The sequence below is a fragment of the Varanus komodoensis genome, unplaced genomic scaffold (assembly GCF_004798865.1).
Source record: "Varanus komodoensis strain SLA01 unplaced genomic scaffold, ASM479886v1 scaffold55, whole genome shotgun sequence".
Classification (NCBI taxonomy): Eukaryota; Metazoa; Chordata; class Lepidosauria; order Squamata; family Varanidae; genus Varanus; species Varanus komodoensis.
Window position 1 is genome coordinate 1,805,516 of NW_025336157.1, and position 24,892 is coordinate 1,830,407.

The window sequence follows — 24,892 nt, forward strand, 5'->3', positions numbered from 1 at the left end:
TGAGCCCTTTGTAGGAAAAAGGCAGGATATAAATCGAATAAATAAATAAATAAATAAATAAATAAATAAATAAATAATACATTTACTTATTTATTAATTATTTCAAATTCTTTCTCACTACATTAGTCCACACTGGGCTTCTCTGATCAGCTTACAAGCAATTAAAGCACGACGTTTTCAAAACCTGTAATACTACAACAGGAACAAACCATCCAAAAATATAAAGAAACACAACCCACAAATTAAAATCATTACACCAAAACTTTTAAATGAGCCACTTAAAAATTAAATAAAAGTGTAAGCCAATAGGGTCAGGGTGAAATCCAAAGGACCACTAAAATAAACTATTAAGATATCCAGGGAAAAGATACATCTTTTCCTCGTGCCAAAACAGTAACAATGAGGGGGCACCTCTCTGGGAATTCCATCCGGTGGCCTGGAATTCAGGGGTCGGAGAAGCAACTTCCCTCCGCCAGCATCTCACAGGGTCGCGTCTTCGGGTTATCTCAACCTCGGCTTGATGACCACGTCTCCTTTGATCTCGTACTGCAGGTTCCGCCAATCCAGGGAGCTCTGGGGAAGCTGCAGGTCTTGGTAGGCAGACCTCATCTTGTGAGGCGAGAGGAGAAAGTTCCACATGTACACATCGGTCAGCTCTCCGGAGAAAGAGTTGTAGGAATCGTAGGAGGCGCCGTAACTGTCCTGCTCTTGTCCCAGGACGATGGACGCCTCTGCACTGACCACGTACCCCTTCTGCAGCCCCTTCCTCGGCCAAGGTTTGCCGTTCATCCAGAATTCAGCAATGCCGGTGTCCGATTCCCACCCAAAGCAGACGTGTTCCCAGCTGAAGGGGGTCTCCGGGACTTTGAAGGAGAGGTATTCCCCACCGACATACACACGGTATTCTCCCGATTTGGGTTTGAAGATGAGGACCTCATTGTCCTGCGACGGGGTGGCATAGGAGAAAAGCCCATAAGGCCGCGTTAGGTCTGTGTAGGACCGCAGGCATACCGTGAAATTCCCCAGCGCCTCCTTGGACAGCGGTTTGAGGAGGACGTAGCCCTCACTGGGCTGGTTGCGGAACACGAAGGTCTTCCGAGACAAGTCTGCAAGGACACAAGGGGAGAGAAAAGGGGAAAGGGGAAGGGACATGCCCATGGGGCACGTCTGCCAGCTCAGTTCTAGCACTTCTATTTTGCTTCTTGGACATCTCAAGTTCTTTCTGTCCTGCAAATGAACTCTAGGAATCTGGGGAAATTCTTCTCACAAATGAACCAGAAAGGGCAGAAAGTCAATCTGGATGCACTGCTGAATCTTTCACTGGCCTGTGGCTGATCAACAAAGTTCTCTGACTTCTTATACCTACTCACCTGACCTTCCCCACCCTTAATTATGCAGCTAAAATGAAGAGTTTGGAAGCAAGCAGGAGAGATTTTTTTCTGTGTGAGGACCATCAGCTATGTTTAGTTCTCGGACTCAGATCAAATTCCTGGCCTAGGACTTCTTAGGTGTTTTTCTGAGCTTTGGTTGGGGGATCTCTTGGGATTCTAGCAAGGAAACAAAACAGATCCTTCAACCCTGAAATTTGCACCATTGCAATCCTGCTTCTAGCCCTGATCCTGCAATTCTGACTCTCCTGGCGCTCTTAATAACCAGAATTTGATATCTTAATGGGAGATTACTGGGTTTGAAACCTGGAGCGGTTACAGCCTCTTCCTTCGAAATCCCAAAAGTGAGAACATGTGTATGATTAAAGTGTGTGTATGTGTGTGTGTGTGGGGGGGGTTCTCCTCTTCTCAGTGACAAAATACATGCACTCTGTACATGCTCAGAGATGCTCACTTCCCCCAGTCATTGCAGAGATTCCCAGCGATTGCCCAAAATGGCTTTTGGGGCTTAGTGCCCCAACACAAGCAAAGCTCTGGAAACGATCTCAGAGCCCCCGGGCACTTTTGCACGGGACGGCCGGCTCCCTTGCTACTGACCTTCTTGGAGAGAGAGCGCAGATAGACTGGCAAAGACAAGGAGCGGAATCCAGACTGGCTCCATCTGTAGGACTTGTCATCTCAAGCAGGTGGGACGAAAGGGCAGGAAACAGCCGAGGTCGTGGGACGGAGAAGCGGGCAGCAACCTGCACAAGCCCAGCTCTGCTGTCTCCGGGCAAACACCCACTCCTGGCCTCCGTCTAAATTTATCTCCACAGCGGCATGGCTGGAAAAAAACAGGCCTCCCTGTCTCTCTCTGCAGCGCGCTAACCCTTCTCAATTTCCAGAAGTCGTCGTGGGGAGGAAGGCTGCTCCTTAACCCTTTCCTGTATGGGGCGGATTCAGAAACGAGCTTTGCACGCCTTCCCGAGCCTCTGGAGAGCCACTGCGGCCACTCCGTGTGGACCAGCCTGGGCCAGAGAAACCCCAGGTGTGACCACACTGAAAGCTTCTCCCTGTGTTCCTATTTAAACCAGCTCCTGACTCAGAGCCATGAGGACTAGAACCTTGCTTTTCTTGAGTCTTGCTAAAATGCCAGCAGCACATCGTTTCACTGAAAGTTCTTACTGGCAGCCACAGAGCCCGAGAAGGATCATTTGGGCCCTTCAGGATGGGAAAAGCGACTGCACAAAACTCAGCAAAGTACCAAATACTTGGCCGCAGGGGGGAAATGCATCAGGCCTGCGAAAGGTTCATTGCTTTGAGGACCGCAAGATTAGGCTCCAAAGAGCCCCAAATTTCCCTCTAAGTAAACACAGGTTTGTGCAGAAAGCTTTTCTTAAAAAACAAAGCAAAGAACTACGACCAATTAAAAATGCAACAAGCAGAGGAAAGATTCAGCAAACACGGACGGCAGGAAAGTGGGGCAGACAACTGAGCGTGGCTAATAAAATAACAGCACCATGGACAAGATGGTAGTCCTTATTACATATCATTTTTGCCTCCAAAATGCCCCACGCCGGATCCTCCGCCGAGTTCCATTTTCTTTTATTGATAATCACCTCCCGCTTTCCTTCCACGCTCGTTTCGGCCTGCCTAACGCCACTCACCATCTACATGAACCTTGCCGATGAGGGTCTTCCATGCAAGCCCCTGATCGGAATAAACAAGGGCTATTTAGAGCTCTCCGGTGCTTGATTTAAGTTGCTGTATTTCCCCACTAATAGCTCCGGGAGCTCCTCCGACGTTATTAACTTTCCTCTCTAATTTGGAAGCACGGGGAGCGTATGGTTCCCATTTCCTGCTGATGCCTCCTTGGGGAGCTCTAATCACCTCTGTGACGGTACGGGATGGATTGTGCATTGCGATAACGACCCTTGGCTCGGAAAAAAAGCTTGCTGGTAGAAGATGCTTGCACGGGGAGTTTTGTGACGGGGAGCGATGCCCTGGGCTTGCACACGCCTTTCCGAGCAGTCTTGCAAAACTGGGCACCAAAGGCCTGTGAGAACCCTTCGCATCAGGAAGCAAAAGCAGAAGAGACAACCCACCTAAAGGCCCGGAAATGTGGCAGCTTGGGACCTCAAGAAAGCCATTCCCATCAGATTTCATATTCATTGCTTATAATATTTCAGGAAGTGTTACTGCTTTCAGCCAAGATGGAGCTTCTAGATCTGGAGGCTGCGGCTGGAGCCGGGGGTCAGACTAGATGGCCTGGGAGACCCCTTCTGACTCACTCTGTTTCTAGGTTTTTATGTTTTTATTTCGGATGTTTTTGGCTGTGAACAGTTTTTGGCTGCTGTCATGCACCCAGGCACAAAAGGGAAGGACCAGCAGCTTTGGGGCATTCTCAAGATTTGCAAAAGCACCAAGGAGAATACACAAAATATTTCTTGGGGGGGGGGGTGCCTTCGGGGATTCCTCCCAGACCCACAAACTGACGCCCTCCCTCCCCGCATGTTTTTGAAGTCCTGAAATATTAAAACAGTTTTAAGTTGTGTGCCTCTTTATGTATTACAAAATGCATTTTATAATGTAATTTTCAGGTTTTTAACTCTGCTATGGGGCAGCACAGAAGCAAAATACATGAAATTAAATGAACAGGCCCAGTTCTTGCTGCTGCTGATAATAAATGGAAATGCTCATTAATAAGGATAACAATACTGATAATTAAGAATGAATACTAATAAAGATGCTAAGGAATAATCTGAATGCTAATTAAGAATGCTGAATAATGATTATTAATGAATCATAATATTCTAATAATTATCACTGATTGATATGCTAATAAAGATGAATTATTATTAATACTCATTGTTAATACTCAATACAGATGAACACTAATACCTAAATATATCAATTCTTACCAATAGTGAAATATCAGTGTTAGTATTATAATATTCTATATATACTATCTATAATATTTGTATTAACACTATTAATGTCATAGTTAAATACAATGTTTCTTCCAAGGATGAGGGCAAACCTAGGAGCCCTGAAGTCCGATAAGATTGTTCAGAAAACCCCTTCGAGGTCAAAAGCTGTGCCTTGATCCCAGAAGTTGGGGTTGGAGGTCCTGGTGACCCCACATGAACCCCTGGCCAGGCTGGAGCTCCCCGGAAGAAGGGCCTTCGCTGTGGTGGCCCCGTCTCTGTGGAGATCTGCCAGGCACCAAGTCCATGGCATTTCCGGCACCGACTAGAGACATCGCTGTTGGAGGAAGCCTTCCTGGCTGATTCCTCGTTTTCCATTCCTATTTTTATTCTTTGCTGTATTTTACCTTCGCCCTGATCGCCACTCCAGAATCTGCTTAGTGACGCAGTGCTATATGAACACCATCAATCACAAGATGAAAGACACCTTTGCGGCGGCTCTGGCATCTTGGTCCTCTCCTGCCACGCGCACAGAGATTTCCCCTTGTTCCTCCTTCCTTCCTTCCCTTGTCCTCCCATCTTTTCACCAGCACATCGCACCCCGTTTGCTATTTCACGGCTGGCAGGGCAGCTGACAAGTTATTAAAAGAGGAAGCGTGTCACCCGCCAGATCGGAGACCCCTCATGGCCCGCACTTTTCAGCAAACTGTCATCGAACGCAGCTCCAGACCCGGGGAAGAAGAAGTGACAGCGTTGTCCATGATCCCCCCCAGCTCAGCCCAGTGACATTACATTTCTTCCGCCTGCCAGGAGAACACCGGCGAGCGAGGGAATCCCACCCCGGCCTTCCACGCACCCTCCCCACTTCCCTCCGGAGAGATAAATGGCACTCACCAATCTTGTCCCTTTCTCCTCCGGATCAAACTCCTAACCTCTCAGTTTAGATGAACTCCACGGACGCAACTGGAACCGCTTCCTTTAGCTGTGGAAATCCAGAGCAGAGAGAATCTAGAACTTCACTGTTCAGTTTTGCTCCACGCACGACTTTCCGCCAGCAGCTTCAGTTTGTTGTCGCTTACATTTCTGTCCTGCTGTTTCCACCAAGATTCCCTCAGTGCTGTACATAGTCTGCCTTTTCTGTACTTTATCCTCATCGCAACCCTGCAAGGTAGGTTAGGCTGGGAGTCGGTGTCTGTTGTACCTCGTACTTCAGGTTCCATTTTAGGTGCCAGCTGTATATGGGCAACCCTCATTTACAGCACGGAGAGATGAGAACTCTCCACATCACAGTCACGGGGTCCAGAGGCAAAGGCAGGTAACAAGTACAGGTAAGTCGGTCCAGTAGGAAAGAGTAGCCAAAGCCAATCAGGAATCAAAAGCCAGAGAGAGAAGCTGAGGAGAAGCAGGTAGGTGGAGCAGGTGAAGACCGGGAAGCTGGAAGGAGGAAGAGGCAGGAGCAAGGAGGCAGGATGGGCAGAGTTTCCAGAAACAGGTTCCAGAAGGCCTGGAGACTCCAACAGCACCGAAAAACCTTCATTCCTAAGGCAGCATCTGAAGGGAAGAGCTGGCTCTTACACAGCCCGCTTCTGCTGTTCTGGTCTCTGGCCAGAAGAGGGGCCCTGATGCTGCCCCAGGACCTCACACCCTTCTTCCAGCAGCCGTCCTGCCCCATTTTGGAAATAGCGATGCCAGCGCCGTCCTGGCATAAGTGAGGAGCTTCCTGGGAGAATAAGGGGACTCTGAACCCAGCACATTCAAGATCACCTGACTGTCCCCCTAGAATCCTTGCAGGCCCAGCACTAGCGAAAACATGGCCAGTGAGAGGGATGTGTGAAAACGTCATTTTTGGTTGCAAAAGAGCCGAATTCAACACTTTGTATATGCGCTTGGCCACCCGTCTCTCACACACGTTTGCAAATCAACAAACTCGGGGGGGGGGGTCATTCGCCTTGTTCCCAGTACCCAGTTCGATTTGCACGCATTCCCGAATTCCCAGAAATGTTCTCTGCAGATTGAAACACCTCTGCTTTAGTCCAAGGGGCTTTAGAATTGGCATGTTCGTTCATGAAGGGGCACGTGTGCAGATGGTGGGAGATTTACACGAATCGCCCCTACCATCACCGCTCTCTCACTCCGTGTAAATTTCCCATGTGCACAACGAGCAGGGATCACAAACACAAACAGACACCCAGCATGCAAGAAGCAGCAAGATGATGTTTTGAGTATCCGAACAATTCTGAATATTGCTTTGGCCAATTCCTAGCGGGAATGCGAAAACATCGGAGCTCCACTTCCATAGTGGGAATGTTCTCCTTGGGGAAGGTTGGCTCTCCTTCCACTGGAACGCCACTCTTTTGTCGCTGCTGTTGTCCTCTCTTCTCAAAAGAGGTGTTAGATGCTGTATTGTTTTAAAAAGTATTCTTTTACTTCCCCACTTCTGATTCCACTCAGTATCTAACATAGATCAACTAAGCTGCCACTGTGAAGAGATCCCGAGAAAGCCTTTTGTGTTTATATTTAAAATGCATCAACACATTCCCAGAGTTCTCGCAGATTAACCGAGGCCTACAGGGTGGATCGAGTCAGGCTGGGCTATCTAGGGACCCTGCAGTACAGCTCCCAGGCAGCAGAGGGCAGTGTGAATTCAAGAATGGCACCAGCCAGCCAGAAATGCTGTTTGCCCCTGATTTTAATATGCACATTTTAATTTGATGTGTATTTAAGTCCACTGAGCAACGGTTAATAAAGGCGCGCAGGAATGAGGTGCTTCAGAGCTACCATTCCGGGCAGTGAGTCTTATTTTAATACAGTGGGATTAGTCATCAGGCACATAAAACGTTTTAGCCAGGGCAAATCAATCTTTGGGGTTTGGAGAGAGAGCGGTTTTGGCTGTTCTTCTGGAAGGCGATGCACTGGAAGCACCAATCAAATGTCTTTCTGCGAGTGTTGCTCTGTCTGGGACTTGAAATAAGTTTCTGGCCAAGAGGAAGGGATTCCCTCCTCAGAGGCTGCATTCTCACAACCGAGCACGCGACCTGCGTGGTTACCTGTGGTTTTTTGCCACGATCTACCTGACAGATGACCAAGTGGATTTTGCCTTATCATGGTTTTCCCGTCCTCCCCTTTCACTCAGGGCCAGGCCGAGGAGGGAGAAAGCAACACACGTGCCTGGAATCACAAGCGCGCTTCTTCCATCCCGTTCTTTGCCTCCCGTGTTCGGTCCCAGCCCAGCTGTGGCAACACCTGAGATGCGCAAATTCCTGTTCCAGTGCTGGGAAGAGGCTGGAATGTGAGAGGCTGGCCTCTCGCGGTCTGACTGGTGGCCATAATGGTGTGAGCCGTTCTGCTCCCCGCTGGTAAACAGAAGAGCCCCCTGGGGTGCTTTCCGGGAGAGCCTTGAGTCAAACGGCCCATCGGCAGGGGAAGGAGCCAGGAGTGCATTTCCCCTGGAACCTCTCCAGGAAGACACAATTCTGCTTTGGAGTCGATTTTCCTGCCTCCGGGCAGCCCGCGTGCTCCGTCCATGACCCTAACGAACCCGAGGGAAGCTTCGAATCACAGCATCCTGGCAGAGGAGCCAGGAGGTGACTAATGCCTGTTTTGTCCTTTGCATCTCAGATCACAGGATCATAAAATAGTAGAGTTGGAAGGGGCCATAAAGGCCATCAAGTCCAACCCCCTGCTGTTGCAGGACACCAAGTTGTACCATCCCACTCAGATGGCTGCCCAGTTTCTTTTTGGATGTCTCCTGTGTGGGAGAGCCCCCCATCTCTCCAGGCAGCTGGTTCCCCTGCCCCATTGCTCTGACAGTGGGGAAGCTTTTCCTGATGTCCAGCCTGAATCTGGATTGTTGCAACTTCACTTGATTATCCCAACTTCACTTGATTATCCCATGTCCTACGCTCTGGCATCAGCAAGAAGAGATCTTGGCCTTCCTCTTTGTGACAGCCTTTGAGGTACTTATGGAGGGATATCATGTACATCTCAGTCTTCTCTTCTCAAGGCCAAACATACCCATTTCTCTCCATCTCTCCTCACAGGGCAGCGTTCCAAAAACCTGGATCATTTTTGTTGCCCTCTGCTGGACCCTTTCCAATGTGACAGAGCACGACTTGGACGATGACGGCCTGGAGTCCACGGTGGCATGAGGCAGCTTTGTAAGAAGGCGCAAAACAAGGTGCGAGGAGCAGCTCTGGCTGGTGGGTCGGCCGGGCCCCCTCCAGTGGCTGCAGCATCCGCCCATGGGTCCAAGTGCTGGGGAACATGGATGCAAGAGTGCTGCCGTCCTGCTTGTGCCACGCCGTCGTAACAAAATTTCTGGCAGAAGAATGTGGATGGCTTGAATGCCGATGACTTCAGCACAGTTTTACCCCTAGCACAGATGAATATCAGTCCCCGCAGCCCACTGTCAGGGGCTGGACTTTCTCCCGCCCCTCTCCTTCCAAGCAGATCAGCACAAAAGCCTTTTCACACTGCGGTCTTTATTTGTCGAAACTGGTCAGCCGGACGGGCTTCGTGATACAAAAGAGGTGCTTTGCAGCAGTCATTAACAGAAAATACTACTTCTGCTTCTCATTCAGATCTAAGGCAAGCGATGTCAGAAGGCTGCAGTTCAGGAAAAGCACGGCCATCCACACACCGGTTACGATACTCGTCTTCTCCCATGCCCAATTTATTTACTTATTGCATTGTTATCCTGCCCAATAGCCAAGAGGCTCTCGGAGCCGTTTACAAAGGTAGAACATACAAACAAGAATAGCAATGTCACAATCCAAACAATAATTAGGCCATAAACGAGGGTCATAAAACAACTCCGAGACAAGTGATCAAATTAGCACACTAGAGGCATCTGATGAAAGCATATTAAAATGACACATTTAACTATTAAATGCCTGGTAAATAAAAAGGGTTTTGCCCGGCGCCAAAAGGAGAAAAGAGTAGGTGGCCGGCAAAGCTATCTGGAAATGTAGTCAGGGCACAGAGCCGAGCTGTCCCAGGCTGTTATGATAATATTCTGTGTCCAAGAGTAGAAAGAAGAGTCCATACAAAAAGATGCGAGTTCCTGCAGGAACCATGAGCTGAGCATGGGAAAGGCTGGCTCAGTTTAGCATGTATCCTCTTTGATGGGCCTCCGGCAACATACACTGAGCCCCAGGATAATCAGGGGGTACAGCCAGCAGTGGAGGATGCCCAGCCCCTCCAGCAGCCCCAGGAAATAGTTGAGATCCTCCTGGAACTGGCAGGTCGTGGAAACCAGCTGCTCCCGAACCAGCATGTCTGGGATAAGCACCAGTCCATACGGGGCCCAGAAGAGGTAGAAGAGCCAGGTTCTGTCGAAGTGCAAGCTATCTTTCTGCCACTTCAGAGCCAGGATGGCCACGGCCATGGCGCCTGGGAGGATGTCAAAAACAGCCAGGCAGAGTAGGATGTGGGTCAGGAACCAGGGGCGCATCTCACCGATCTGGCTGGCCATGCAGACTTCCCCCACGCTGCTGCTGAGGGCGGCCGGCACGGCACACAGAAGCCCGAGCCCCAAGAGAGTGAGAAGGACGAGGCAGTTGAGGCGGCCGCTCAGCGTTCTCCACGAGGAGCCGGCCACCAGCAGCCCCTGCGTGAGGATGGACCCGAATTTCAGCGCGCGGGCCACCTGGCAGGAGGTGTCGCCGAAGACCCAACCTTGGCTGACCTCCACGGTGAAAAATGGCAAGGTGGCCGCAAAGAGGATGGCCATGGCTGCCATGAGGATCAGCTTGGCTTGGTCTGCACGGTGTTGGCCCCGAAGCAGGGACCATCGGGCCAAGGCGGTGAGAAGGACCATGTTGCAGACGATGCCCAGGGCGCTGGCTACCCCCAGGAACGGTGGGATTTTGCTGCCAAAGGTGGAGCAGTACGTGAACACACACGGTTGTGGAAAGAGGCCCTCATAGTCCGAGAAATTTCTGAGATCATAATCTGGCATGGTACTGGCAAAGAAGTCCTCCAACTCCGAGAAGTTCAGGCTTTGGTGGAGGTTCTGGGCCTAGAAAGAGAGAAGACATGGCAAAGAGGTGACTGCCTGGCCCGATTTTCCACCTGCATTAAGGGGAGGACCCTGCCCCCATTTGCAGGCTGCAGAATGCATCAGACCTCCAGATCCGACATCAGAAAAGCAGTCCAAGAGCAGATCCCGTTCTCTGCCCAGAGCCTGCATGGAAAAGCAGCCCCAGCTACATCCCCGAGGTTGTGAGAGAGACCTCTGCCGTGCAGGCGGGTGCGGGAGAAGGAGGGAAAGCAAACAGGGCCCAACCCATTTCAGCAGCCAAATATTGAAATGTTGCAAGATGAAGCCGATTTGTTAAAGCTAAAAGCGAGGAAGCAACTCGTGTTCATACTGAAGAATGCGGAAACACGTGGCTTGAAGGCTTGCCACGGTCGTACTAAAGCACAAGATCTGCAAAAAGCAGAAATAACAGAGACAAACTGGCTGAACTGAGGCTGAGATAAGGAAAAGAGGGGGGGGGGTTTGGTTTCAGTGGCTTTTCTTTGCCCGGTGACGTTAAAGTGCAGTCTCAGCACCTCTGTGTTGTACATCTGTAGCCAGAAATGGCGTGTGAGCTCAGTTAACAGTATTTCTGGTTAAATACCAAGTTGTTTGGTCCTGTAAGGTCCTTTCTCCTTTGTACAAAGTCCATCTGAATAAACCTTCCTTACTTCTATATAGACATGCTTTCAGATTCAAGTCTTTGCCTATAGGAATTCTGTGGGGCTTTTACCTTGAAAGCAATGTCATTATATCCTAAGGCAGAATCAGACGCCTGGGAATTTGGCAGACAAATGGAACTGGAATGCTTCCATATGCAGCCAAGCAGATGGTGCAGAGAGTAATTGAGAAATATTTCACCTCCCTGGGCATGATATTTATTGATTTATTAGCTCTCTAACCTGCCATTTTTTCTTTTTAAAGAACTCAGAGTGGCTTACATCATTCCCCTCTTCCTTTCAATCTGATCCCCACAACAACAGCCCTGTGAGGTAGGCCGGGCTGAGAGTCTGGGGCTGGCCCGAAGTCACCCCGTTGGCTCCATGGCTGAGTGGGGACTCGAACCTGGATCGCCTGAGTCCCAGTCCCATGCTCTTCACCACGACGCCACACTGGTTCTCTTGAACACTTATAAGGTTTGAGATTTTGGAGAAATGGTTGTAAGGACAGTTTAAAAGGAGGAATTGAGTGTACAAAGTTGAAATGGCATGCAGTTCTGGTACATATCGGTTCTTTGAAGCCCGAGATATCAACATCTCATCAACTAAAGTACAATTTGTCCATGATATGGCTTTCCTCTGGGGTCAAATGTACACAGAATTAGATATCGAAATCGCTGTATCTTAATATCAAGCCTTTTCTTTCAATATGATGACATATAAAACCCTTCCTCTTAATTCGGGAAGCTGATGCAGCCCTGTCCCGTGTTATTCCAGATATGCGCAATATATCCACTCATGCAATATTAGAAATATGGGTTCTGTCTATTGGAGGAAGTGGGGTACTAAAAATCCACTCAGATACCCACTCACTTGAGGTTAGAAATATGGGTTATTCCTAGCAAAGGAAGAGGGACACTAAAAGTCTGTTGGTAAGAAGAAGAGGTAAATTTCATTGGCTTAAGAGAGCCCACCTTCCCAGGCTTGGAGTATCTGAACCGAAAAGAGCCATTTCCGACTTATCAGCACTTGTCAAGATTATAGAAAACAAATGGCTAACGCTTTCAAAGATCTACAAGCCGAAATGTCTGCAGCTGAGTTACAAAACCATAGGACTCTTTTCTATTCTTGCATTAAAAAACCCAGGGTGTGTGTCCTAGTAAATCAAACTTCTCGTGCATGTTCCAGCCGGCAAATGGAAGCAGAGACAGGTTTGAAAAGAAGATCCTTACACATAATAACAGAAGCAAAACATCCACTTTTAGAAAATGGTTGCTTTCATAAATTCCTGCCGTGTCAAGAACACAGGGCATTAACTTGTCGAGGAAAAGGTTAACAAGAGAATTTGAGATTCAAGGGAGTAAATGTTAAAGAATTGTACAAGTGTCGAGAAAGATCAGTTTCCTTGTTTTCCAAAGCAACAACGTAAATATTCCTTGTGTTTCAAAACAAGAAGGTAAGTATCCTTCACCCAAAAGAAGTAAAAGCGAAGTCACATCTGTAGTTAAACTGTTAAGCAATTTGGATAAAGAAGGCATGCCAAAATGTATAAAGAGTGTTAGTTTAACACAAACGTTTGTTGCTATCTCTAAATGGCAGTAACCTCTTGCATGCAAGATAGAATCATGGAATTGCAGAGTTGGAAGGGGCCATGAAGGCCATCAGGTCCACCCCCAGCTGTTGCAGGACACCAGTTCACACCATCCCACTCAGAGGGCCGCCTGGTTTCTTTCTGAATGCCTCCAGTGTGGGAGAGCCCCCCACCTCTCCGGGCAGCTGGTCCCACTGCCATATTGCTCTGACAGTGAGGAAGCTTTTCCTGATATCTCGCCTGAATCTGGGTTGTTACAAGTTGGATGGATTATCCCATGTCCTACACTCTGCTATCAGCAAGAAGAGATCTTGACCTTCCTCTTTGTGACAGCCTTTGAGGTACTTACAGGGGGATATCATGTCCCCCTTTAGTTTTCTCTTCTCAGGGCCTAACATACCCAGTTTCTCCTCACACGGCATCTTTTCCACACCCTGGATCATTTTGATTGCCCTCCTCTGGACCCTTTCTAATGTTTTTAGCATCTTTCTTAAATCTTGGTGCCCAGAACTGGACATAGTATTTATTTATTTATTTATTTATTATTGAAAACATTTCTATGCTGCCCCCATCGCAACAAAGCCTTGGGGCAGCTCACAACAAAAACAAACAAAAGCATATAAAAATTATACAATAAAAATATTAAAACCCGGTGCATCTTGGCTTAAAAATAAAAAAAAAACCCTACATAATAAATTAACACTTAAAATAAGTTTTAAATAAAAAGGTCTTCGCCTGGCGCCGAAAAACAAACAATGACGGCGCCAGGCGGACCTCTCTGGGGAGCGCATTCCATAGGTGGGGCGCCACCGCAGAGAAGGCCCTCCTCCGGGTACTCACCCTCCTAATTTCCTTCACGGAGGGTTCCCGGAGAAGGGCCTCTTCCGCAGATCTCAAGGGGCAGGCGGGCGTATATGGACACAAGTATTCCTTTAGATACCCAGGGCCCAAGCCGTTGAGGGCTTTAAAGTATGAGGTCTGACTAGTATGGTGTATAGGGGAACTACTTCCTCTCACGATTTGGAAGTAATACTAATTTTGGAAGTCCCATGACAAGTTCCTTCAAGGATTCTGTAGGTAATAGAAAGAATTATGACTTCGCATGTTTTCAGCGTGGCTTCCAAGCAGTGTATTCAGCTCCGCATTAAGTCCACTCAAAGGTCAAGGTTGGCAAAATGAGACACCTAAATAAAGCAGATGGGTGACAATGAAGATTGAAATGGAGCGAAAGAAGCAGTGGAAGATGATGGCGATGGAAGTAGATCAAATGAGAGGGGTGGATTGGATGAAGCAAATACCTTCCATCGTTGAAGAATACAGCAGTCATGTGGCAGAAGGGCTGAAGGCCGGACGCAACCACAATAAAAACAGAAATGTGCGAGAAGGAGAAATAAGACAACAGAAACAAACTGCCCACACTAAAATCAAGAAAAAGAGCATGCATTTTTTGATCCAACTGGTCCTGATTTTCTGCAGCAGGTCTGGGCGGTGTTTTGATGGGGAACCACCCAAGGACTTTAGGGATGCCATCTTGAGATGCACGGAAGTCGGGGATGCGGTGAAATCCATTTTGTCTGTGGTGCCTTTAGTGCTCCTGTTTGCTCCGTGACAGAATGGCATTTTGCACAAATCCGTTTGTACACTTCTGTGCAAATATGGGGTTGTACAAATGCATCTTTTCAGATGCAAAGATCCCTCTCCAAATATGCACATCCTCAAAAAAGTGCATTTTTATTCCTTAGGCTATGAGGGACATGTGCCTTTTGGGTTAGCATTTTTATTGTATGCATTTTTCCAGGGCTAAATTTGCATACAATGGTGTACCATGAATAAAGATCCACAGAATCCACACGGCTCAGGAAGAACCGATCTGCAATGGAACTTGTGGGCTGGATTCTTAGTTATATCCAAATTCATTTTCTTGCAGATCTCTCTGACTTCCCTAACTGAAGTGAGTTTCTAAGCAAATAAACCATGAATATTCTCCATGTGTGTCGAGATAATTTTCTTTTTTACTGTGTGCAAATCCCTAATCTAAAGGCTCTTGTTTTTCCAGTCTTGTTTCTCCAGTCCCAAGACTGATAAATATTTGGGGTCAATTTGTGTCTGAAAGATCGGGAGGAAAAGATATAAACCTCCCTAGGGTGGATTTATTGGCTGTTCATGGGAAGCACTGTATCCATTTTTGCTTCTCATATTCTCCCAAAGTAATTGCATTTGGAAGGAGACGTCCATTGCCTGGACTGGAAAGGTAGCACCGCAAATTTATCTCCGTGTAAGTTTCAATTTAACCCCTTTCTTGTCATTCCCACTTGAGAGAGGGAAGCATTTGGTATCCCCAAACTCTTTGAGACAGGGAACAGTTATACTATTTATTTTTATTTATTTATGGTTCCCCTGATAGGAAGCCATTTCATCCATGCTAAGTTCAGGATGTCAAAACTTTCCTGTACAAATGTTGCATCTTTGGAACTGGAAGAGGCTCTGATGTTTATGAGTTTGAATTGCATTGTGCCTCTTGCTAAGAATCCAGAGCAACTTAGAAAGCTCTTTTCCATTTCATCCTCACAATAACAACAACAACAACCCTGTGAGGTAGGTCAGACTGAGAGTCTGGGCCTCAAACAGGTCCCAAGTTACCCAGGAAGCTTGATGGCCGAGTGAGAACTAGGCCGAACGCCAAAAAAGGTTGGCAGAAAGAGAAAGGGGCACAGCCCTTGGCAGAAAAGTATTTTCTGCACAGATTTGGCACAGAGATGGATGAATAGGACATCAAGTTTATTGAGGTTCTCCAATTGTTAAAACTGTTTAATTCTTCCAACAAAGATTGTGTGTTTTCCCCAGAGGATGAAGCATAAACATGCGCAAACATGTGCAAACAGACATTGTAGAAGTGCAACATAGCCCATAGGTTTGCTTGCAAGTCTGGGAAATTTCTGGAACTTCCCAAGAACTGTACTGTTTGCATTCAGGGTGGCGAAGTGGCTACCGGGAACGCCGCATGTGTAAACCCCTAATTGGGCGCTTCTTGATGGAGCAACGATTCTCCATTCCTTGGGATGTGGGAAAGGTGTAGGAGGGTATTTGACTGCTTCTGTGTGCCTGAATATTTAAGATCTCAAGAAGCAGTAAATCTATTTAGCCCCAAAAGAAGTCACTGGAAGGACACACTCAACCAGCATGTGAATTAAGTTCCTTCCTTCGCATTTGCTTTGATAACTTTATGCCTCCCTTGTCAGGTTGCTGCGCTGAATTAATGGAAATTTATTTCTCACCTTAGCCTTTTCTTAAACAAGTATATTGTCTGGGAGTTGTGTTTATTATGTGTCAGGCAGCCCTGGAGAAAGCGGAAGCTCAGAGGCTGAGAGAATCCGGTGGAAGAGGGGCAACCCAGAGTCGGAGCGCTGGGAATAGCTGGAAAAAATCTTACATGGGGCACGGATGCGGCACACTGACCTCACTGGTTTTTGGCCAAATAGAGACTGGTGTTCCCATGTGGACGTCCGTGTGAAAGACTCGATTTGTGGGTGACGGGCAGCCCCACATTCTACAGGCCAACTTTATTAATCTATTTAAAATACTCATACCCCGCCCTATATGGAAAAGCGTCTCAGCGTGGCTTACAAAATCTTGGGCCTTAACTCACAGGAACCTCTCCATCTTTGCAAAATATTCATTCTGGCTTTCATTTAATGCATTTTTCCTATTTTAATGTTGCTTCATCTCAATTTGAAGCTTCCCTCTAGTCTTAGCTCTCCCCACACTTGGGGCATGTTTTAAAGGTTTCCACGAAGGTGGGTCAGCATCACTCTGAAGATGTGCATTTTTCCTTTACATCCACAGATTTGTTCAAGGAGTTTTAATATCATGCATCTTTGTATACTGTTGCCTCAAAAATTTATAGTCACTAAAATTTAGAGTTTTGTACTTGTTTCCTGGAGGATTCTGCTGCAAAATAGAGAGCCAGTGTGGCGCAGTGGTTAAGAGCATGGGACTGGGACTCAGGCGATTCGGGTTTGAGTCCCCGCTCGGCCATGGAGCCAACTGGGTGACTTTGGGCCAGTCACAGACTCTCAACCCAACCCACCTCACAGGGTTGTTGTTGTGGGGACAAGATGGAGGAGGAGAATGATGTAAGCTGCCTTGAGCCCTTTGTAGGAAAAAGGCAGGATATAGATCGAAAAATAAATAAATAAAAATAAATAAAATGAGGAGAAGGGGAGTTTTTGAAGGATCTCGGGCCGCCCTGGTTGCTGATTTGGTCATTCATATACTTGTCCTCTGGGTCAGGGACTGTCCCACATGGCAACCCAAGTCGGTCCCGACTGGGACCTCGGGCAGGCTTGGTTTGACGGCCGGGGCTTCTCCATGCCTTGCAAATGCAAAGTTCAGAATTTTTGTCCCAACTCATGTGCCTTGTTTACATTAAACTGCTTTTGCCTTCTTAAATACCCATCTCCCAGTCCGGAGAGAAAAGTAATCCAAACAATGACATCTACCCAGCACAAAAGTCTTGACTCAATTCCATTTCATCTGCAATTAAGAAACTGTGGAAATGCACCACACTGATTATCCTGGGATGGCTGCCAATCTTGGCTTGGCTGGAGTTGCATCCTCATGAACGCGGGGAAGTATTTTCCTTTCCAGCATACCTCAATTGCCTTACCACAGCACCTGAAGTACAGCATCTTAAAAACTGTGGCCATCTTGAATTAGGGAGCGTTGGCAGAATATTTATCGCAGGTTCCTAACACGGGGAGAAGAAAAGCAGCTGAATTGCTCCAAAGGGAGGGCGAGAAATAGACAAAACGAGTGCTGGTGACCAGATGACAGCTCTGAGAATGTAGATGCAATTAGAAGAGTGAAAATTGTGGGAGGAGAGGAAGGGGTTATGTGTTGTTCTTTTAAGAAGAAAAAAGAAGCAAAGAAATACAAGCTTTCTTTGTAAAAATTGGGAAGAGACAAGGGGTGACACTGAGCTGGTGTCTGTTACATGGCAAGCAAATGAGCAAATGCCTAGATTTCGATTTGTGTACGCAGTCACCTTGGTGGAAAGGCACACCAATAAATAGGCATTGAATAGAATAGAATAGAATAGAATAGAATAGAATAGAATAGAATAGAATGACCTCAGCAATAACTTTGAGGGTGTCGGGATGTGTGCCAACTTCACCTCTTTTTTTCCTTCAGCATCCTCTTCTTGTGCCCCTGGGTAAAAGACTTAGAGAGTCGGAATTGGCTATCCAAAGTCATTTACAGAGCAGAAACAGTCCGGCCTGGGTGACTTCTGCCTCCGTTTCCCACAAGATGCACATAATTCTCTGGGCAGCCTCATTAGATTGCTCCTTTCTTTATTTTAACCTTTGCACTGGTGCTAAATTTTAGTTTGGCTTTTACTTCTCAGTTATACAGTAGCTTTAAACTTTTAAAACTGTTGCAATATATCCTTATGTTACGTTTTATGGAGTTGGTTTGTTGTTGTGAGCTGCTCAGAGACCTCTGGCTATAGGGTAATTTAGAAATAAAAGAAACCCATCAAGAAAAGAAAACATGCTGGCCGGTGTCTAATTCCGGCTTCTCCGCCTTTCGTTTCTCATGGCTCACTCTAAAATGTTCCTTCCCGGCACCCTGGAATTGAATTCTACCCTCAGAGGCTGAAAGAGATGGCATTCCTGGTTTAATCCTTCCCGGAGCTTGAACAGGGCACCATTTTCAAAATATTGAGGCTCAGTTGCAGCAGGAAAAGTTGCTTCTGAGCAAGTACAGAGTGCATTCCTTCCCTTCACTGTCCATAGGGGATGCTTTTGAAGATCCGGAGTGATGAAAAGGGCTAGAATGGGTTTGTTTCACGTATACACCCCCCCCACACACACACTTTCCACCAAGAAAATTGCTTTAAGGTCACCAGCTTCGGGTTCCCTTTAGGGGGTTCTCCCAGAGGGGCTATGGGCCCCCAAAAGAGCCCGGCATTTCCAGACAGATTAAACCTCTCATAATTCTCATTTGTTGACATTTTGCTCTGTGTGCTGACGGTGGATGCAAAACGGATTTCTCCATTCACCCCTTCCCGGAGAACCAGATTGCTCCAAATGTGTGATCGGTGGATTTTTTAGAAATATAATCATCTTCTTTCCTGTGGCCGTGGTATCTCTCTACGTGTGAAAGGAGATGGAAAAATTTTTCACCGGCTTCCCCAAGGTTAGATAAGATCACAGGCTTGAATTGGAAAAAGAGCCAATGCCTGCATTCAGCCAGACTTCTCACAGCGGTTATTTAGACAAACATCTGATCTGTGCCCGGAGCCCGAAATGAGCGAAATGCAGCCGCTCAGTCTCTGTTCTCCTGCTCCCGAATCTTTCTCCACCCTTTCTTTCCTAGTTTTCTCCCGTCCCCCTTTCTTCTTTTTTCCTTCTTTCTATTTGGGCAAGAAGTTGCAGTCCTGGGCATGTTTAGTCAGAAAAAATTCTCTAAAGCACTCGGCAATCTCCTGGGAAAACAGCGCAAGATTTCTGCATAGGATGGCACCATAAAATTATTTGCAGCCCTACATTTTGTTTGACTTTCCTTTGTCTGTCCTGCCTTTTTCTTTTCTTTCCCCCGTTTCCCTTTCCTTTTATCTAACATTATTTTAGACCTTCTCTTTCTGGACCCCTTCCTTCCTTCCTCCCTCTCTTTCTTTCCTGTTTTCTCCTCCCATCTCTCTCTCTCTTCACTTTTGGACTCTCAGACTTTAATTGGTCATCTTCTTTCCCTTCTTTGCCTTCCAAAATGTCTTATTACCTTTCCCTCTTTTGCAGTTTTTCTTTATTGAAAACATTTTAAATTCCATCTTTTGCATTAAAAGATCTCACACTGGCTCCCAAAGAAAGGCATAATTAAAGACAGTGAAACTGCTAAATTACGAGCCAGTAAAATCAGTAAAATACAGAGTCGTGCAATGCACAACATTCCAGTAAAAATTTCTACAGCAGCACTGAAAATTATCAGAGCGGAGGATGAGGTCTACTCATCCAGCCCCAGGCTTCAGGGGGCGTCAACCCATCCCTGGCCAAGGCCTCCCAGAAGATCAAAATAGCCACCTGAAGCTCTGTCTCCCTGGTCAAGAGGGTCGCCAGAGTCCTGGAGAAATTAAATCTGGCTACAGGATAGGCAGCTCTGCCTGTTTCCCTTTCTCCCAGATTGGCTTGTGGGCGGTTTTGATCTCAGGTTTGCTCAGAGGATGGGCAAATCAGACTTTGCACGGCTGAGTGTCCTCTTCTAGGGGGCACGGTCCTCTCTTGGAGGGTTAACAGGGGGCATCTATTCCTGGTTTATCATGATCACTCAGGCGCTCCACCTTTTTCCCTGCAAGGAACCCAGTGGGCCTGTTCATCCCCAGGACAACCCTTGGGAGGCTTGGTGGGAGTGGGATTTGGTGGACATGGCTGGGAGAGGGATTCGAACCCAGATCCGGGCACTCTCATGCCTTCGGCCAGCCTCCAGTCTGGCTGAATACTGGAAGGCCAAGTTGAATACTGCTAGAGCCAGACCAACCCAGAACTTTATAACACCGATATTCTCCTCCTCCTCCTCTCAAACATTTCTGAAAAGGAGACCAATACCACTTTTTGCCTCTTGCAGGAAACCCAACTCAGCTTACAACTCCTCCTCTCTCTTCTGTCTCCACAACAACAACCCTGCAAGGCAGGCAAGGCTAAGAATGAGCAACTGACCGAAAATCACCTGGCAAGCTTCATGACGGAGTAGAGACCAGACCTCATATCTCCCAGGTCTCCAGTCTAACACCCTAACCACTGTACCACACTGCCAATAAAAAGATACAAGAAAGATCATTTCAATTTAAAACAATTAACATCTGGCTGGGAAGGGCTCCTGAGATAGATCTGTTTCCAAGAAGCACCCAGAGCAACCCAGTGTCGGTGTCTGCCTGTCCTCCAGGGAGTTCCACAGGAACGGGGCCGCCCCTTGGAAGGCCCTGCTCTGGGCAGACTGCGGTTGGGCCCCATCATTCAACGCCCTCCATGACCAGGCAGGCTGATGCCTGGAAATTCCCTTGGGGCTGCTCCAGAGGGCGGCCTGGTGCTTTGCCACATGGGACAGCAGAGATCCTCTTGGGCCCGGGTCTCCTGGGCCCGCAGAGTCTTTCTCCCACCACTGCCCGGCTGCAATCCTGCAGCGGGGAGGAAATACGTCCCCAAAGACCACTCAGCAGCACTCCTTGCCGCTTCCAAAATCTCAGCAAATTCCTTGCGCAACATTAAGGAGGGCTTCGTCAAGAGCGGTGCCGTTTGCTGCCTGAGCAGCGTCGTATAACAGCCCCATTTTCTCTATTGATATTTCATTGTTTCCAGATTGATCACCCAGCCTCTTTGTGTGGGTTTTCTTGTTAGTTTATCTAAATATTGTTATTTCCAGCCGCTTTGGCAAGAAATATTTCCCTCTCCCTCCATCTCTCTCATGACATGGAATATATCCACTTAAAACCCAATTTAAAAGCACTCCATCATCCAGCGCACGGCAGTGTCGAAAAGAAATGCCCACCTTATGCGGCATCCCAGCTTTTCCCGCCCGAGCCTGAAACCCCCAGGGATTCTGAATGGGGGGCTCTATGCTTACCAACTGGGGAACTGCGGGAAGAGGGGCTCTGGGGAGATGGCCTGATCATGGGCCCCCAAACACACACGCACACAATCTTCCCCGCCCAGTCCAGGCTGACATTTCTCTCCGGAGAAACTCGGCAAAACCGTTTCGGAACTTTTGAGCACTTCCTGGCCACCTGCTAGCAAAGCTGCAAGTCAGAGACGGCTGAGTAGCAACTTACCAAAGGAATGCAGTTGCCCATCGTCCCTGTCCTGGGTGTGCTGGAATCTGGCGAAGGAGGGTCCATCCAGCTGCCTGCAAACCCCACCAGTTGTTCTTATACGATAAGACGCGGCAGATGGTTTATTTTCTCAGAGAAGGAAAGATAAACAAGAAACGCACACTCATCTCACCCTTCCAGACACAGGGGGATTGGAACCAGATAACGTGTGGATATTTTTCACCCGCCCCACAGGAAGGGGGAATTTCCTACCAATCTTTAAGCCATTTTGTGCCTAATGAGGAAAGCCCCTTGGTTTGCGGTTTCCCGTCTTGGTCTTCATCACAGATTCAGTTCCAGGAGGTTCATGGCAGCAGGACAAGTAGCAGCGGCCAGTCTTTCCCCTCCCCTCCAATTCACACACCCCAGGAGTTTCCTCTGAGGCAGGGCATAACCTGTGAATGCGCACCGTGGCCAGGCACAGGAAGGTGCTGTGCGCACTGGACTTCTGCCCACAGCCCCGTCCGGGAAGCAATTCAAGCTGAGATCGAGTCCGCAAATGCTCAGCAACGGTGGCCGTCGCATTGTGCAAGGGACGGAAAGGACACAATTCTTCGTGCAAAATATCCAACACATATAATTTGTGTGGCTGCAGAACTTGTGTCTTGCTGGCCGTCTGTGTGGACACTCAGTGCACGGGCAGGGAGAAAGCAGGCTGAGGAGCTGAGCTCAGGAAATCCGGCCAGCTCCCACCCCCAGACGGGAGGCCCGTACTCAGCCCTCACCAAGACCATGCCAGATGGGGGGAGACGCTAAGGGGGCTCTGGTTTTTCCAGGAAACCACAAAGGAAGCTGAGTTTCCAGGGACTTTTGTTGGCACGGAGGACCTAGATTAGCTCAGGGGTGGACAGCTTGTTCCTCAGATGTTTGGGCCTACAGTACCCTCCGCATCGGCTGGGCTGGTACCTGGAGGAAACATCTCCAGAGACGCAAGTTGGGGCTGATCGTGTCCCGGTCTGATCATACAAGGCTTTTCTGATGGTCTTCACGGAAGACTAGCAGTATTTCCCCCCTGCTACAAGTTGCTAGGATGGCCAAAAGGAGGGCAGAAGAAGACAATGGAAAGTACACAAATTGGAGGGAGAGGGCGGGAAAACACATTTTTCATCCTGGTGGAGGAGACTCTGTCCCAGTGATGTGTCTGCTTGTTCAGTTAGTTGAGCAAGGTGTGGGCGGGCAACTTCAAAGTGTGCCTTGCTTTCTTCTTCTTGATCACTAAGCAGGGTGGAGCCGGAGAGCCCTCAATGAGCTGGGAGGGTGCAGCGGCTGGCTAGAACTTGGGAGGCCGTGGCATCTGTCCTCACTCTGCCTCAAAGCTCACCAGGAGATGCTGGGCCGGTCCCGGACTTTCAGACTGAGCTGCCTCACAGGGTAGTTGTGAGGAAATGAAGCAGAAAGGCGCATGCCCTGGCACACGGGGTTCCTTCTAGGAGGAAAGGTACAAAAGCATGAAGGCCATCTTGAAACAGAGAATCATAAAACTGGACACTCAGGTCTAGACGCCGATCTCAACAGGCAAGCAAGCTTGCGCTCAAGAAAAGGTGAGCGGGGGGGCCTACTTTTGGAGCCTCGGCTCAGAGTAGACCCAGGCAGACCCTGATTTGATGGTATGGATGGAGAACTTTTTAACCTTGTTCTTGGGACTATCAAGGTGGCGTTCAGGAACTTGATGGAGATGGCTGCACAGGAGTGGATAAAACCCGTAAGGCCACTTAATCGCAGAGCAGGTGAGGGAGCCAGCAACTGGAACAAGGGCCAACTGGACTTGCTGCCCTGGCCCTTTCAGACTACAGGTTCCATCAGCCCCAGTCTGCGTGGTCAGAGAAGATAGGAGCTGCATTCTGAAATATCCGGAAGCTCTGCGTTGAGGAACATTGTCCTGCACCGAGGGTTCAAACGTCGAGGCCCATGGGCCACACGCAGCCCGCCAAATTCAGCCTTGCTGAATTTCCACACCGCGGAGCCATGAGCAGAAGTTCGCTTGGCTGTCACATGTCAGCGTAAGGGAAGCCGAGCCTGTACGATTAAAAGAAACCGAAAGTAATTGAGAGTCACCCCCGAATCTCCAGGCTGTCGTGCTTCAGAGGTAATTGGCCCTGCTGAAGATCCCTGGTCGACGTTTCCTCCAGAGGGGCACCTGTTCTGCTGGAGAATTTCTGCACCATTTAGTAATTACCAGGGAACTGAATTATTCAGCCATAATTTTGTATAACAAACGAAGTTTTGCATTCTTTAATTACAGCGGGGAAGTGGGTGCGTGTGTTGTGTGTACATGCACGCTAAATTATTCACCACTTAGCATCTCCACAAGCAACTATTAAGACGGATTACTCGTGGGACATACAAACCTGTTTGGAATGGATTAAATTATTGATTCCTGTGGATTTACCTCGTTATTTTATATTTTTTAATTTTGCGGGGGTAGAAATCACAACATCTCAGCCCATCTCGGGGTCTGCTTTCTAGTTCTCCAGCAGGGAAAGCACCAGTCTACTGTAGAATAAGGTCCTCTTATGAATCAGCAAACACCCAGGACCACTTCTGCCATTATGCGAAAGCGACGTGATCAAATAAGATCAAACGCCTTCCAAAATTCAGCCAGCTGGGAATGGCAAATCCGAGATGGTTGAGACGAAGAATTGAACCTGTTGAAGTCATGCACTGAAGTCGTTGGAAGCGAAGAAAAAGATTATCCGTGGGTTTTTTTGCTTCCCTTCTAAAGAAAGCCGTTAGTCGAAAGAACAATAGATTACTAATAGATGAACCAGCTTAGGAGAGAAAGTTGTTTCTTTACGATCTGTTTTTACATGCATATGCTGCTTCTTGCAGGCAATGCAAGGCAGATCTTTGAGCCCCCCCCCTTCCCATTCTCCCCTCACAGTGACCCTGTGAGGTAGGCCAGGCTGAGCGTCAGTGGCCAGCCAAAGCCCACTAGTGAGCTTCATGGCTTACTGAGGACTAGAACCCTGATCTGCGGACTAGAACTCCAGTTGGTTTGAAGCCTGCATTTGGGCCGACCTTGCAGCTGAGTGGCCAGTGCTGGGCAGATCATTTTGAGAACCTTGGTCCTATATGGATGAGATCTCCTCCCCTCTTCTTTCTTTCCAAGACAGTCCCGTTGATGATGCTGTTTGCTTTTGTAATGCAAACAAGAGCACTGCTGCTGGCTTGCTTTCCTCATTTCCTTTCCTAAAGCATCCTAAAGGCAGAGCTGAATTTCAAAGGCTGCGGTGTTAAAAGAGGAAAAGAGACGCCAAGTCCCTGGGGGAATTGTTCCCTCGTTTCGGGTTGCGTGTGTACCTGCATTTGGGGAGCCAGGAGACAGTGTGTGACCGCAGCCGCATTTTTGGCAAACGCTTCATCCCCCAGAACGCAAGCTTTGGATCGGCTGTGCATAACCGCCTGGACCCCTGCCAAGTTTGGACGAGGTGCCCGTTTTGGAGGGTGCGGTTTCCACTAGATGGCGCTG

At 48.1% G+C, this 24,892-nt stretch overlaps 2 protein-coding genes across 10 annotated transcripts; both read right to left on the bottom strand.

The window, feature by feature from the left end:
- Positions 1 to 77: 77 nt before the first annotated feature.
- LOC123032575 (serum amyloid P-component-like) lies at positions 78 to 21,533 on the bottom strand. Of its 7 annotated transcripts, none has more exons than XM_044448566.1 (4): positions 21,385 to 21,533; positions 5,189 to 5,276; positions 1,986 to 2,311; positions 78 to 1,106 (listed from the first exon to the last, which is right to left on the bottom strand). In XM_044448566.1, the coding sequence occupies exons 3-4, from the start codon at positions 2,047 to 2,049 to the stop codon at positions 502 to 504; spliced, it is 669 nt and encodes a 222-aa protein (XP_044304501.1). In that variant the 5' UTR covers positions 2,050 to 2,311; positions 5,189 to 5,276; positions 21,385 to 21,533; the 3' UTR covers positions 78 to 501. The 7 variants fall into 7 exon arrangements, 5 of the variants coding, with proteins under 5 accessions (XP_044304501.1, XP_044304500.1, XP_044304502.1 ...); XM_044448565.1 differs by having other exon boundaries at positions 5,189 to 5,455; XM_044448567.1 differs by lacking the exon at positions 21,385 to 21,533 and adding an exon at positions 8,309 to 8,324.
- LOC123032574 (atypical chemokine receptor 1-like) lies at positions 8,759 to 20,411 on the bottom strand. 3 transcript variants are annotated; one of them, XM_044448560.1, is made up of 2 exons: positions 20,286 to 20,411; positions 8,759 to 10,313 (listed from the first exon to the last, which is right to left on the bottom strand). In XM_044448560.1, exons 1-2 carry the CDS (start codon positions 20,394 to 20,396, stop codon positions 9,399 to 9,401), a joined length of 1,026 nt encoding a protein of 341 aa, XP_044304495.1. In that variant the 5' UTR covers positions 20,397 to 20,411; the 3' UTR covers positions 8,759 to 9,398. The 3 variants fall into 3 exon arrangements, with proteins under 3 accessions (XP_044304495.1, XP_044304496.1, XP_044304497.1); XM_044448561.1 differs by lacking the exon at positions 20,286 to 20,411 and adding an exon at positions 17,216 to 17,415; XM_044448562.1 differs by lacking the exon at positions 20,286 to 20,411 and adding an exon at positions 10,421 to 10,450.
- Positions 21,534 to 24,892: the final 3,359 nt, after the last annotated feature.